The sequence below is a fragment of the Platichthys flesus genome, chromosome 9 (assembly GCF_949316205.1).
Source record: "Platichthys flesus chromosome 9, fPlaFle2.1, whole genome shotgun sequence".
Classification (NCBI taxonomy): Eukaryota; Metazoa; Chordata; class Actinopteri; order Pleuronectiformes; family Pleuronectidae; genus Platichthys; species Platichthys flesus.
Genome location: NC_084953.1, coordinates 23,668,970 through 23,685,204, shown reverse-complemented (window position 1 = coordinate 23,685,204; position 16,235 = coordinate 23,668,970). Strand labels below are relative to the sequence as shown.

At 38.6% G+C, this 16,235-nt stretch overlaps 1 protein-coding gene across 2 annotated transcripts in view; it reads left to right on the top strand.

Moving 5' to 3' along the window:
- slc1a7b (solute carrier family 1 member 7b) overlaps positions 1-16,235 on the top strand; it is a 36,714-nt gene that overhangs the window by 2,974 nt on the left and 17,505 nt on the right. For both annotated transcript variants that reach the window (XM_062395941.1, XM_062395942.1), the window contains exons 2-3: positions 9,798-9,877; positions 13,342-13,557. In XM_062395941.1, the coding sequence (XP_062251925.1) occupies positions 9,798-9,877; positions 13,342-13,557 (296 nt within the window). The remainder of the gene's footprint in view (positions 1-9,797; positions 9,878-13,341; positions 13,558-16,235) is intronic.

Below are 16,235 nucleotides of genomic sequence, written 5' to 3'. Positions count from 1 at the left end.
ACCAAAAAACGACTTTTTGTGTTTCTGAACTACTATGACGGCAAAGTGAACGTGTGAATCCATATAATGTGTGATGAGACAGAGTGGTTTTGACCATCTATGCTAATTGTGTGGCTGTGGATACAGCCACTACACTCACATATACATTCATATACAGGGACAGCAGATCAATCTGAGGGATGGAGATATGATTCATGGGTGAGAGAAATGTCAGGATTTAAGAATGGTTTATTAACTAACAAGGTTTTAGAATGAGAGCAGGTAGCTGAACCTGTTAAGTCCAGACCTAACCAACAGGTAACACAGCATGGCATGTATTCCAGGGAGGGCAGGTGATCAGGCACACACAGAGAATGTGAGCAGGTCAGGACATTTAGAACCAGAGTTTGCAGAGTTATGATTTTAGGTTGTTAGAGATACACCGTTGACACACTTGACCAATCAGTCATTCTCAGTTATCAATAATGACATTTCACCCCATTATATAACATCAAATAACTAAATCAAACATTAATAACCATAATTCTAATGAGAATACCTTAAATGTCAGAAACAATCTTTAGTATTTTCTTTTTATCTTTTAGTTTGGTCCATAGATCATTCACTAATATTAATGAAGCAGGATTTATCATTTGTACTGCAAGCAGCCACCAGGTTGCGATCAAGGCACTTTGGCTTTCCTTTTGTAGAGCTGTCATGTCATTTTTATACAGTTTATGGTCGAGATGTGTAAGAGGCTAACAGTTTAGCAAGCTAACAAAAGAAGAACATAGTGCAGGAAATGCAAAGACATGGTGACAGAGGGAAAAGATAAGGCCATCTGGAATATTAACATTTTTCTTCCGATATTTTACATAATTCTGAATAAAAACTGAATATGCCTAAAAATGCAATATGTTAACTCACCATCCAACAAAAGATGAGCTTCCACGGCTGCTGCCATTTCTGAAAACACCAGAAAAACATCATAACATCCGTCAATTTCTGTGCCACATTCTGACACATTTTGAATGAGAATGAACCATTGCAACTAGTTCCTTTAAACATAATCAAGGATTCAAGGACTTTTTTAGTTGAAAGAATGCTGGGTTTGTGTAGGTGTCAGTCTATTGAAGGCACTAGCCCTTTTTTGAATGATTGAAACACAAAAGAACGACACCTCTTTGGCACATTTCCCATGTTAATATGATCCTTATGTGACCTTTTTTTGACAAAGTGATCTTGACTCACGGACCACATCCGAGCTTTTGACTGCAAGCAACCGTCATCAGTGGGTTTAGTTTTACTCAACATGCACTAATAGTCAGGGCATAAATAATAGGCAAAAGACCCTCCCCTACAAACGTCTCCCATCGCCATCTCTTTGCTTGATTGTCAATGGGTTGAAAGGCTCCTATTTTGTCACAACGTTGGAAATAAATTAGATCTGTGCTGCATTGAAAGCTTTGAAAGCCAATTGCCTATTCTCTGGTGAGTGTAGTGTGACGCCTGCATCTGAAACCCAATTCCTGATTGTCCCTGAAAGTTGTATTGACTCAAAATGTGTATTCATCTCTTTTTGTGAGGCTACATTGAGAGTATGAAGTCTGTCAGAGTCCTACAACAAAAGCATCATGCAAAGCAGCATCACGATAGGTGCTATTGATCTCAGCAAGCATGTCTCACCAGGGAGAAAACTATTTCAGCCTTACTTGTTCTGGCATTGGGCAGATAAGCACAGCAAACGTATGGTTTGTGTTATGCTTTGTTAGACCCTGTGTGATCCTGAATGATCCAATCACAAGTGGTCAGAGCTAAGTTCTATCATGCTGCCACGTTTGAATTTTGTCTGGGATGTATGTGAAGACATTAATTTCGCTGTCTGAAGGCAATTGTATATTGGGACATATTTGAAGAACCACCTTCTCAGGTGACTAAGTAAAATCTTTCTTCAAAGCTGTGCGCATTCATTTACACACCTGAATCCACTCATTGTCTCTCTGCCCTTACAAACAACATTTAACAACATGATTTGGTCTTTTGGAACACAACTTGCATATGTGTGCATGTAGTGGAAGGGCAATCCAATCATTAGTGGTCACAGGAGACATATCCAGGACAAATTTCACTGTCAGGTGTAAATACACTTATTTAACGCTGACCACTTGTGATCAGATCTCTCAGGAAAGATGTTAATACCAGGTCTGAACAGGGCCACTGACATGAAAATGCATATGTGCTTACGGTATTGTTACACTACGTCTACATGTAATGTTCACCATATCCCATAATTGTTTCACTTGTGACAAGAATGACTGCCTTGTAGCACCAGCTCACTTTAAGGGGTGTGTGTTGTTCACTACAATTCAGATGAAAATAATAAACAGAAAGCTCTCTGAATTTATCCAGCTGCACTTGCCACAAACCACACAAACACAAACACAAACACAAACACAAACACAAACACACACACACACACACACACACACACACACACACACACACACACACACCAACTCATATGCAGGAGTGCAAGATGAGCAGAGGAGAGACAAACCTTCTCTGCTGTATGTGAGTGCTGATCCTGCTCTTATACAGCAAACTAAGCTCTCTCTGCTTAATGCCCCACAGAAAAGCTCTTTAGCCGTCATTATGCTCCAGCTTCGCCCTACAACCCCTCGATCCACCATCCTCTCTGACATCACCAACCTCACACTTCTTCCATCAGCTCTATGCAATACACAACTTTTAAATTAAAAAATTTTGAGAATATGTTTCGAAAAATGAATAATTTTATGTGAATAAAACCATAATTTACAAAAACAGGTTGAGAGTTTTAGCAACGTGTAAATTAACAAGGGAAATATTAGAAGATCAGCCGGGTACTTGCATTAAAATGAGAAATATGGAGCATCTTCTTATGTTATACTTTAGTACAGGTTTCAACTATGATGACACTTAATATTTTGATGCGTCATTTTTGCCACTTTATTCTCATAATGTTACGACTTTTCTCTCTTAACATTACAACTTTAAGGTTTACATTTTCTTTTAGTTCCACATGGCCATCATAACCCATCATAATTTAGCCTGAAATTGACAAAATTTAAGAATAAAAGAAATTGATATTGCGAGTTTTTATTGAAGTCAACAAAAAACGTGTTTCAGGAGTAGGACAGACTTACAGAACACATATTATATGAATGAATGGATAACGCAATCACTAAAGTGGTGAATTAAGGCCATAGCCTAGGTGTTTTCCAGTGAGCCAACCGATTTAAGATGACTAATGTGCCTGTTCTAAACTTGGCTGTTTGGAATGAACTGTTGCTTTACCTGTTTATGATCTGGAGCTACTTCAGCATTATTCCCTGTCACTAGTGAGTCCTCCTCAAAGAGAGCTGTTGTGTTCATCCAACCTGGTTTATCTTTAACAAATATTTTAATTTGCCTTATCCACGTGTTGTGTAGGTTTGACTGATTGACTTAACTGCTTTTATTGTTTCATTCGCTGCATGTCATCTATTTCAGAGGTCTATTAAGCAATTGACACTCTTCAGACCCAAGTTCTGACATTTTTTTATTAAAGCTCTGTAATTACGCTTGATATAAAGCACTGCAACAGCAAAACAAAGGTTATGGTTTTACCTTTAAAACAAATTGATTAAGTGATTCAGTAAATGTTGGAGCCATGATAAAGACCAGCATCTGCCACTCCTTTGAAGGTCTTTGTCAGTCCTCTAGAATGAAATAAAAATAATAATATTATCAAAAGGATATGCCAACGACTTTGACCCATGGTTTGACCCACTTGCAGGCCACTGCCGTAGTTGGATCTAGAATGAGAGGACACGTTTACCCCACCCCACTGACCGTTTCCTCTCTTTTTTCAAATTGCATTAATATTTTTGGACGTCCAAATTGCACCAAAATGCGACACTGCCCTTCCCCTGACCCTTAAAATACACACGCTAAGTGTGAAGTTGATGAGATCAGACGGTTCACCAGATTTGCATTCCACATACAGACAGACAGACATTTTGTCGAATGAGAAGGTTGATGATTTTGTTTGTTGCTGCCACATTGCAGAAAAGGCAAAGTAGTAGTGTGTAAGAAATACTTCACGCTCTATCTGAATATGAATTCCTAAAAATTGTTAACTTGGTTGGGTAATGCCTGTTAAGTGTTTTCCTCACATTGTCCTACCAATTTTCACAGGGATTAACTTTGGACTTTTGCAGGACACATGCTGACGATTTTTAAAGCTATTGCCGAGTCAGTTTAAGGGTTTTTTTCAGTTCATGCTGGGACATGATTTTCCTCTGAGAAATCATTTCCCAGCTTATCTGTAAAACCGTTGCTTGCTCGAATGTTTCTCATCAAGATTTTGACTGAATTTGGCTCCATTTATTGTTCTCTACCCCCTTCACTGGTAAAAAGGTTGCAAATGAACACATTTCGCAAAACGATTACGTTGGACAATTTTTTTCCATTCACCATGCATTTTCTAAAACTCAGTGCTCACCAAACTACAGTTTGTTAGTGACTTAAAAAAATGCTTTAAATAGAGTGAATACTGCTCTTTCATTCCCCATGTGAACAGAAACTTCAAATGAATGCTTATGTTACTTTATGGAACAGTTTTGCTAATAAGTAAAAAGTGGTCAGCATAAGAAATATTGCATCGCTTGAAGGCAAAATGAAAAGGAAAACCAATAACACTTTGTGTCAGTAAACATATTGCTAATGTTTTTTGTTTAAACCTGGTAGGAGAGAGCGGGTTAATGTGAGACATTTTTTACATTTGCTCCCCTCCAGGAGAGCTAAAATGATATATCAGTAAAATTGACACATTTCCCATGTGTAAAATGTGGCCACTTGTGTCTCACTTTACCCCGGCTACGGAAAGTCTCTTGCACACCCTAGCTTACCTGCACATTGTTTCTCTGTCCTATCGGCAGGGACAGGGATATTGTTTTTCTCTGCGTCTTCAAATGCCAGTTCACGGCACTTAACTGGAGCAAGGCCATGGAACTGGTCAGCAAGTTGTTTCAAGTGTTTGGCAAGCTCCTCCTTCATCTCATCTGTTAATATTCTCTTTCAGCTACTGCACCCCAGGCTACCGATTTCTCTTTCCCTTTCTCTTTTTTCTTCATGATCTTTTGAGGGTTGTCTTATCAATATTTCTATCCCTTCCAGCTTTTCTTAAGGACTTCTTCCCTTGCATGACCTCAGCGGCTGCACTCTTCATCTCTGTGAGGGGTGTTTGGCCCCAGGTTGTCTTCCTGGTATATAGTTTCTTGGCATGATGGCTTTTCTACAATGTTTATGACATTAAAAATAAAACATGTATAATTGGACTAGATAGAAACTTGGACTATGGGCAGAAAAGGTCTCTGGTTCGACTCCACGGAGAAACAACAAAAAGACGAACCTGGATTGATCTGTCCAAAAATCCAAGAGGATTCTCCCTACCCTGTCTAGTGCCCCTGAGCAAGGCACCTTACTCCCCAACATCTGCTACCCTGGCGCCGTACATGACTGCTCACTGCTCTGTGTGTCCTGCACTAGATGGGTGAAAAGCAGAGGTTAAATTTCCCTACATTGCATTCTCCTGTGCATGACTGTGCATGTGTTTGGGACAAATACATGTATCTTAATCTTAATGTATTATCTTCTTCTTATGCCTAAGACATCAGCTTCTGTCTGAGTACTCCTTTCACCTGCTTCCAGAAAACTTCCATAACAGTTTATACCTACTTTAAAAAAAAATTAATTTGGGTCACATTTTTTTTATCACAAAGCCTTTTTTCCTTTTTCAAGTTAGTGTAATACAGGCTTGCTCACAGATAGTCTGTCATATATTTCTGTCACAAAAACAATGAATCAGAGATATAGTAAAGAGACAGCTGATCCACATGAAGTGTCAAAATTACCTGAAAAGGACTAAATGTTAAAGGTGGTAAAGAAAATATCTACACTTGCTATGTTCTCATTTTAAGTCATTGTTGATTATCTATTGTAAAACCCACATCTCAAAGTGTATTGATACAGAGAAAAAACAAATCCCTAATCATATTACTACTAATTCCTTAGGTTCAAACAATACAAATCTGATTTATTTCCAATCACAGTAAACTGACAACCAAATCACATTCTCCCTGTGGACTTTGGAAAGGTAATTAGACTTTAAAGTGCAGGATCATCCTACACTGACTCATGTTGCAGATCCCTAAACCAACACACTGTGACTGGTGACGACTTAGGTGAAAAGAGGCTTTTTTCAAAATCTTGATGCACTGCCAGGCTTATTTTGACAGGGTGAGGATACAAGCTCTGGCTGCAGTGGATGGAAACATCACAGCTGACACAACACAGCTGTCCACTGCTGGTACAAACAGACACACACCCACACACTTTACATGATCCAAAACTCTTGGATCATGTAAATGTGTCACTGGTGGTTTATATGTGACGTTGAATGGCTGCTCTCCCATTCTTTTCAGTTTAGGTTTAAATTATCCTTCTGTGTTTGGATGTGACTTTAACTAATTCTGCCTGATCTCCTCTGGCTAGTGGCAGAAATGATAACTTGCCAAAAAAGATAGACTGGTTTTAATCAAAGTGAATTGTGGTCTTTCCTGGAAGTGTCTTTAAAGCTGCTTTCAGACATGCACGTAACTGAGGCTGATCACGTGGCATTCTCTGAAGAGGCTGCAAATGAGGACACAAACACCTGAGGGAGATGCTCACAATCTCCTGCTGCATTGTCCGTGTATGACAAAAACACTCAGAGAAAGCCTGGCAGACGTGGGTTATTTTGTACCGTGCATCAGCTACAATTTTCCATACAAACTCTTTCCATCATATGCTCATTGATACCATTTGTAGTTAATTATGTTTTCAAATTACATATGTTTTGTGTACATTTTCTAAATTAAATATGAATGTAGCAGAAAGTCTATACATCTTCTTTCGCAAACTAAAAACACACCCCTTCCGATTATAGCTTGAATAAAAGTTTAAACTAACAATTTAGGAGCACTTAAACGGCACTTACTTATAGCACCTTTAGTTTCTATGTTAGTGTTTCTGTAACCTATTAAAGTTTTTTAACAGTGCGTGTTTTGAGAAATTGCTGCTGTTGCTACGATACAACTGTGTTGGATTTGTGAAAATATTCATGTATATCACTGACTGATGAATCCAATTTCTGAATAAAAAGAAATCTGAACTTTTCATCTGAAAAACACAATACTTCAAAATATGTTATATGGATGAAGTTCACTTGTTGAGCTCCTAATTAGTCTGTCACAAAATAATCACGTAAAGTCACATAAATACAGAATGTGATATTGGTAATGTAATGGCATTTATTGAATCTTGTCATATTCAGATCTAGACTACATCACAGTGATTTTCATAGATCATGGCTCATTTGTCCATCCAATTTCTAGTTTTTTTCCGATTGCATCAACACTTAAATCAAAAGTATAACACAATTATTAAACCTGACACTCAAGGAGCAGAACATGGGCCCAGATCTGCACCACTATAAGCACAATGTCAGCTTCACACTTTTTGCAAAACAATACACACAGTGATCTGCTAAACACACTTGTATGCATTAAACACAGAAGTATATCAAAATGTCACTTCCTTGCAATTCCTAAAGGCTGATTTATAGTCGGATTTTTCGCAGGCGCAAGCACGCAAGACACGCAATGTGCTTGCGTGCCCCTTCTTGCGGCTTGCGTGCGTCCGCCAATTTTTCGAGCTATACGACAGAGTGACGCTAGCCTCACGCAGCCCGCAAGGCTGTGATTGGTCTGCTCACTACAGCCCGTCCGGAGTCTAGTTTCTAGTTTCATGCCCCATATTATCGGCAGAAACCCCGGAAGATTAAGAAGAAAAAATATGGACCAAATAGAAGAGCGTTTGGCAGAAGAGATTCGAAAGTATGACCACTTGTATAACCCCACTGGTGGATTTATGCACCAGAAAAAGGCTACGAGGAGCCGCAGTGGCGATGTTACAGTTTTTTTCGATTGCTTAAGCACAATTTTCAAATCAGGGCCCGGTATTTCAAACACTACACACAATTAGCACAACCAAACACCTAATCAGCAGAACAAACACTCTTGTAAAACCTATGCACTTATTTAGCAAAACCATATTTTTTTACCATATGAAACACACACGCTTCATATGACTTAATTCTGTTTGAGCCAGTTACACACTGCTGTTGCTAACCTAAAACACTTTTAGCAATTCCAGTTCTCAGTGATTAGAGTTCTATAAGTGAAGTACACAGAGAAAGTGCAAATAGACAAAACATTTACCAAACACTACACAAGAACAATACTGCAGACTCATGAAAATCTAATTTATTTCTCTCAATATCCCCAAATCAGTCAACATGTCAACAAAGAGAATCACAACAAAACATGTCCCACTTTTCATGCTACTACAGGAGTGTGCATAACACAGTAAGCTCGACAATATCAGACAAGCAGAAAATTCTGTATCCAGTACAGTTTCAATGAGGGGTACCTGAGCCTGGGGTCGGAGATCGGAAACCCTCCACCGCCATGCCGAGAAAAACTCTTTGATTGGGTTTAGAAATGGAAAGTATGGTGGAAGGTATGGTACTGTAAACTGTGGATGGTGTTGAAACCAGTTCTGGACCAGAGCAGAGCGGTGGAATGACCCATTGTCCCAGATGACAATGTATTGCATCTGGTGCATGTGGTTTACTGCTGTGACGATGTTGTGCAATCGGCACAAAGATTTGTGAAGGTCAGGTTTGCTGTAAGGGCCCATACTGGCGTGACGGAGGAGGACCCATTCCGTGTAATGGCAGCGCAAAGGGTGATGTTACCCACACGTTGCCCTGGAACATTGATTATAGCCCTGTGGCCAATGATATTTCTACCTCTCCTTCTTGCCTTTGTCAGGTTGAACTCTGCCTCATCTTTGAATATGAATTCATGCGGTTTCCTCAGCATCCATCTGTAAAACTCTCAGAAATACAGTGAAAGACAAGATTGTGTAGTTCAGCATATGTCTGGAATACAGTGCACTTACATTTTAAATGTTACGTGTGCAGTATACAACATCACAGTGCTAAAGTGAACAATACATACCTCCACATACTCCATACTCCACATTCCCCCTCTCACCCTCACTGTTCTTCTTTTTTGAGCACAAGCTCCATTTTTGTTGAAAAGAAGTGAGCTCAGCTGATGCATTTGTATAGTGCCTAAACCTGATTGGTGTGTCTAAAATTAAGCAATCATGTGTTTGAACACCTGATGGCTGTGTTTAACCAATTGGCCCATAGGGGTGGTCATTTGACAGGCAGCATTCTATAAATATATAATCCACGTTGTAAAAATGCAGAAACATGCTCACTTAATTTAAATAATTTACATAATATTTGATAACAAAATGGAGAAAAATAAACTAAATAGACTGAACTCACAGTGTGAATGTACAGTGCATGTGTCGAATTATATCCCTGACAGAAAGCATTTTAAAAACTATAATGGTACTCAGTGTAAACGTCCTCCAAGGCCCAATAGTCTCCATTGGATTTCAATAGATTCTGTTATTTGTTATTCTCAGTGAAATTGATGAAAATGTTAAAACAAAGTATTATCTTACAATTTTAAAGAAAGTTGATGAGAAAATGCATCTGCCCCAAGGTTTCCTTGCGGCAGGCATTGTAACAATGACTTGTCCATGTTCAAGTTCTGTCTTCTATTTTCTTCTCTAAATGACCCTACCTATTATTTTTTCTCCTTTCTTCATGACAGGAGGTAAAGTACTTTCAGTTTCCTGGAGAGCTGCTGATGAGGATGCTGAAGATGCTGATTCTCCCACTCGTCGTGTCCAGGTAATGATGTCTGTCTATAAGGATACATACATTTTAATTGTGTCCGCTTATACCGATCAGCAGGATGTCCTCATCATTGATCTGATTTAAAAACACGGCGTCTCTCTCTCTCTCTCTCTCTCTCTCTCTCTCTCTCTCTCTCTCTCTCTCTCTCTCTCTCTCTCTCTCTCTCTCTCTCTCACACCCTGAGTACCCTGCCTTTTTGACGACCATTCCATAAATATAGATTTCATGTGGCTGTGACTAGATGTTGCTCCCTGTTCATCTCTACAAGAAATAAGATGAGTTATACGCAGTTGTGTCAGAATTTGGCCAGTCTTGTTTATTGATGCACACAATTGTGAATCTCCTCAATGCCCAGCTTATTCATTCCAGAAAGCTTTGGCCAGAAGTGACGTGTTGCCTCAGATTAGGGTCCAGACATTGTCATAACTTACTTGTGTCTCAAATTCACATCAAAATTTTGTTATTAACCTTTACTTCCTCATTTACAATGATGGCTTGTGAAGAAAGACAAGAAACAAAACATAATTTTGATGGTACACAAACCTTGTTGTCCAAGAACTTTTGTGACATGCTTTACCACAAATGTCTCCAAAAACCAGAGCTGGAGTTAATGCGAGTGATAAGAAAAAGTTAACATAGAATTTCTAACTTTTTGCAGGTGAGCTCATTTGGGGAAAGACCCACATTAAGAATTTTTCTGCTTGCCTTATCAGGCATTAAAATCATATTCTATAAGCAACATTTTCACATTGATTTATTTTATTAAATTATGAATTTATGTTAGCAAGAATGATATACTTTGACAAAATACTCAGCTCAGATCAGAGAGGACTTTTAATTATCTGAGGTTCTCAATATTTTATATGCGTGTGTAGTTAGATTCTATCATTCTTACCAACAGCTGCTTTGATAAATCTATTTATCCGTGTGTGTGTGTGTGTGTGTGTGTGTGTGTGTGTGTGTGTGTTTGTGTGTGGTTGTGTGCGGTTGTGTGTGTGGTTGCCTATTCGTCCCTGAATGAACGCAATGACGTATTGAACACTGATCCTGACTATCACTAGAGAAATCCACTGTGATGTGCTGCAGGATCATAATGTAATGTCTGTTCCAGTCGTTGCTGACAGCTCTTCTTGTGGATACTACTAGCATTCTGCTCTAATATATAAATATATGTAAATTACCTAATGGATTAGAGGCTAGTTCAAACTTCAGGTTAGATCATGTGAATATGTACTATATCCATGCAAAGTAGTGTCCTGCAGTAGAAGATGGTCTTGTTCTGAAATGTGTTGGAACATTTACATCTATTGAAAGAATCAAGCTAACTTTACTTTACTTTTTTCTTTTACTTTGTATGCAGTGCCAAGAGTGGGAACGAGTGGTTAAGGTTTCAGTGCTGTACTGAATAAATCTGAAGGAATGAATATAAAACAAAAAATAAATAAACAGTATTTATTCTTGAGGAAAATATCAGCAGACAAAAAAAAACAAATGAACACTGTGTCTGAGGATTACTGGAAGTCTGTAGAAAAGAAAACAATCCAACTCGGGTGTCGAACATCTTTACTGTACACATGGGTACTATGGGACTCACTATACACACATTTGAAAGCGAAACAAATTAAATCTCAAAACACTTACATTTTATTTTCAGCATCAAGCTGAATTATTTGAGCGGACCTTATAGAGTGTATGTTCAGATGGCTGAGTACACCAAAAAAGTGTCTTTATTATCAAAATAAGAAGTCGGAAAGACAAAGGCTTATGTGGAAAATGATTATTAATGCAGCATTTAATAATGGGATAGCTCTGACTCTCTTTGCCTTAAGGTGCTGAAAGTACATTTCGAAGACTGAACTTTGCTGCTGCTTCTAATAGTTCTCTCTCTTGGAGGTGGTGCAGGTTGCTGAACAGACCTGACATCATAGCACCCCTTAATAGAGAGTCTCTATAAACTACAACAAGTTGTGGGTCTTTGAGTGAGTTAAAGCGAAGTGCTTTGAAACTTTAGAATAGTGACAGCGTCTGTCTTTTATCAGGCATGACTATGGTGACTATAACAGGAGCAGTGGAGGTCAGGTTTAATTTCGCTTAATTGTGTTTTAGTTTGGGAGACAATTATTAAAATACATAGTGTTCTGCCGCAGATGTAGTCATGTAAATATAGAGATCATTCCTGGCCTCTCAAACAGTTGGGGAAATTATCTTACTCATGAACTAATAAGTTCCCAGATCTTTAAGCTCTCAGATAAAACATGGACACTCTTCTTATTAGACTGAATGAATGTCCAAGACATGAATGCTTAGGTTTGTGTCTGAATGGGGCTTCAGATAAATTGGAGTGTTGCATACTTCCTTACAGGTTGGTAGTATTGTCCATGTATTAACACTGGTGCAGTGTCAGTTCCTGTTTGGAATGGGCTGTTTGCTTGGCTTGTGGTAATGCTCCTCATTGTACTTTATAATTATTCCTTCTCATTAGTGAGTCCTCCTCAATCGGTTCTACAATATACTGTCACTTTTTTATTGATTTTGTTAAATAGTCTAAGGTGCAGATTGATATAACTAAAGTTTGTGTTCATCCTAACTGGTTTATCTTCAATCAAGATGTGGTAGTAAATGTTTCTCATAAAATGAAACTAAATTAGCTCCATCACGGTTCATGTATGTGTTTTATATTTAAATTTGAATGATTACTGAAATGCTCTTTTTTTTTTCCACGTTGACTATTCAAGAGGTCTGTAAAGCAACTGAAATAATCCTCAGATCCAGGGATATAACTTTTCTAATTAAAAGCACTTCAATCACGCTAGATACAAAGCATAACAGCAACACAATTAATGTTGTGCTTTTACTATGAAGTCAATTTGCTAAAGAGGATGTGATTTTGTGAGTGTTGCTGCCATGATGGAGTTCAAAAACACCTGTGACACCTGGAGAGTCTGTGTCAGTCCGATAAGGCAATATAAAAATCAGATCATCAAAATTATTTGGTCGGCCAAATATTATTGGCTGTAGATCGCTACTTGCCAATCACCGAGAACATAAAATATTAAGTGCTTCCTATTAATTTCAGAAAGAAATGGAGATTTTAATGCTGGTGTTACACAGTTTGGCATGTCTCTTTTATTGATGGATAAAATTGTGATTCTCTTCAATGCCCAGGTTGTTTGAGCCAGGAGGTTGTTGGAGGAAGTATTATGTTGCTTCAGTGTAAGGTCCAGACCGCATATATAACTAAAATTACCGTTTTTGTTTTAATGGGCTAATTTGTACATTCAACAGATAAAGTCTTGATGTTCATTGTGCTTCTGTTTGTGGAATTAGTATTTATTGTTTGTTAAAGTGGGAAACAGAACTTGCGGATGGTTTCAAAATAAATTGTGTTTCATTAATCATCCCAAAACTGTTGAAGAAGAAGTTATAATTGCGTCTAACGTGCATGTTCCCTCTTCCAGTTTGATGTCAGGACTGGCTGCCCTCGATGCCAAGTGTTCCAGTCGGCTTGGTTTGATCACAGTGTCTTATTACCTGTGGACCACCTTTGTAGCCGTGATAGTGGGGATCATCATGGTCTCCATCATCCACCCTGGTGGTGCAGCCCAGAAGGAGGACTCAGAGGATAGCGGCAAGGCAATCATGAGCTCTGCTGATGCTCTGCTCGACCTTATCCGGTAAGATCACCATGACAACCCTCAGGCTGCACATGTGCACACCACACCCCAAACAACAGATTCCTAGTTCAAGATTCCAACATGTGCGAACATTACTCATTTACTGGCAATTACTGCTTCGACTTGGCAGATGTAGACAGCACACGTGGAGGCTGCTGTTCAATTGTCTGACCCTCAGGAAAGCTCCACGTCTGCCATGTCTGGTGTTTTGTTTCCATTAATCAGCACAGATACAGCACATAGTTAGCTTGTCTGTGATTGGACATCAGGAAAACAATACTTAGCAGAGAACAAACAGGATATGGGGGGGGGGGGGGCTGCTGTGAGTCACTGTCCTTAGAACAACTGCACACTGACAGCTGTACACAGATTATTTCTGCTGCCGGGGATTTGTGTCATCAAGGTTTTAGGCTGATGTATAGATCTGAATTCTGTAGAGAAGGACATACAGGAGGGGATCACAAGGGAATGAGGTAAAAGACAGTTATATGGAGTTTCTATACTGCGATCAGCAACAACATTAAGACTAGTTACAGCACTAATAGTTTTTGTCTTGCTTGCCATGGATTCCACAAGAAGTTATAAATATTCCTTTGAGATTCTGATGGAGAGTAACATGACTGCATCACATCATCAGATGCACTTTCATTAAACCAGTTTGTGATAGTGTGCATTATCTTGACCATCTACAGTCTAAGCAGAAATCCAGATTCATCAGAGCAGGAAGTTTTTCAGCCTTCAGTTGTCTAGTGTTGGGGAGACTGTATCACTGCAGCCTCACATTTTGTGATTATGGGAGTGAAAGCTGAAGTTTTTCTTCTGTTGTTGTAGAACCCTCGCACCTTGTTTATTCTGAGACAGTGATCTGTTCAACATAGTTGTAAAATGTTATTATCTGTCAATTCTATTTGTATTGTGCCAAATTAAAACAAATTAAGTTGAGAGTTGAATTTCAACTTGAATGGCATTACCAGTAATAACAGTAGCAATAACAACAGCACCAGTTAATAATCAAAAGTAATAAGAGTGATACATAATAGGCTGATATCATATTTATAATAACTCCAATGCCAGCTCCAACCTGTCCTTTTATCAACACAGTTACAAAATGTATCGACTTTTGTTGCACATGAAGAAAAACAAGCTCTATAGTTAATGTTTCTGAGTATCACAGCTGCCATTGTTATTTTATCCTTCAATTACATAAAGCTGTCTGTCCTGAATGGCCATGCGTTCTATTAGCATATAGGTTTTAATCATGAGTATAATAATTATTCAAATATCATATTGTATTTCATATAATGGGTGATATTTCCATATTATTCTATATTAAATGCAAATAATCAATTAGCTGCTTTGAAAATATAGGTTTTTGATCTTACATGGTGATAAAGTTTATTTTGAATTTGAATTAAAGAGAGAGAGAGAGCAGTTCAAACATGGAGGATCTGCAGGTTTACTAGAGTACAGGGTACATCATTATTGTGAAATATGTTTACAGTATCATAAGGTTTAAAGGGTTGTCATGAAATTTATGGGAGAATTAGAAAAATTCAAAATAGACCAGAAACCAAATGTCTGAAATCTCAGGATGAACAACACAACACTAAAGAGGGTAAAGGGTAAAAAGACAATCTTTATTATCAACTTAGTGTCACACAGACATGGACTTTGGATTGAACGAGGGGAGAGTGCTATCTCTGCTGAGGGAAGCTAGAGCTGACCGCACTATGTACACATCACTATCACATGTAATGCAAAACACACAGGAGGAGCAAATCACTGCAGTCTTCAGGAAAAGCATTCACTTGTCACACTACACAAAGGGAAGTCAAGCCAATATCACAAAAGTAAGAGTGAGGCCATTTATAAAACCTCCCTGCTTGGAGTTTACCCAGCTTCTCTTTTGTGAGCCTATGCTAATAAAATACAGAAATTGAAAATATAATATAGAAAACAAAATAAGGCAAATTGAAATACACGACTTGTGTGGTTGGTGACACTAATTACACCACACGGGTCCTCTTGATGATGTCATTAGTGCCATGGTGATCAGAGTTCAGATTGAGATGATTTATTCTGTGTCTCCAATGCTCTGCCGGGTATACTGTAGATACAGGCAGTCGACAAATTGAAGGAAAAACCTGAGAAATGAATGGAGAACCCAGGATGTTACTGTCCACATCTATCGAGTTTGAGGGGTCTGATGTGAGGATTATGAAGATGATGTGTTGTGGCGTTCACAGTCAACAGATCTCAATGCAAGTTTGGACTGAGGTGTTAGACAGTTTCATCTCCCCCAGTAGAGCTGGTGCATGTTTTAGCCCCGCAGCTAACCTGATGTTACAGCTTGTTCATTTACAAATGCAGGCAAGATTAGTGAAGTAACTCTTTAATGAGTGAGTAAGATCATACTGTCATTCAGTTGGATAAGCTCACGAAACTACGGTGGCCCTGAGAGCTCAACGAACAGCAACTTAAGAAAACACATGCAAGTTGACAAAACACATGCAAGTTGACAAAACACAAGCAAAGTAAGAAAACATCTTCATCAATTTCACAACACAACTCAACACATTACAGAAACGCGCAGCAAATAGACGAACGCGCAGCAAATAGAGGCGACAACACAACGGAAGTGTTTCCAGAGGACAGGTAAAAGGGATGGACACAGAAGA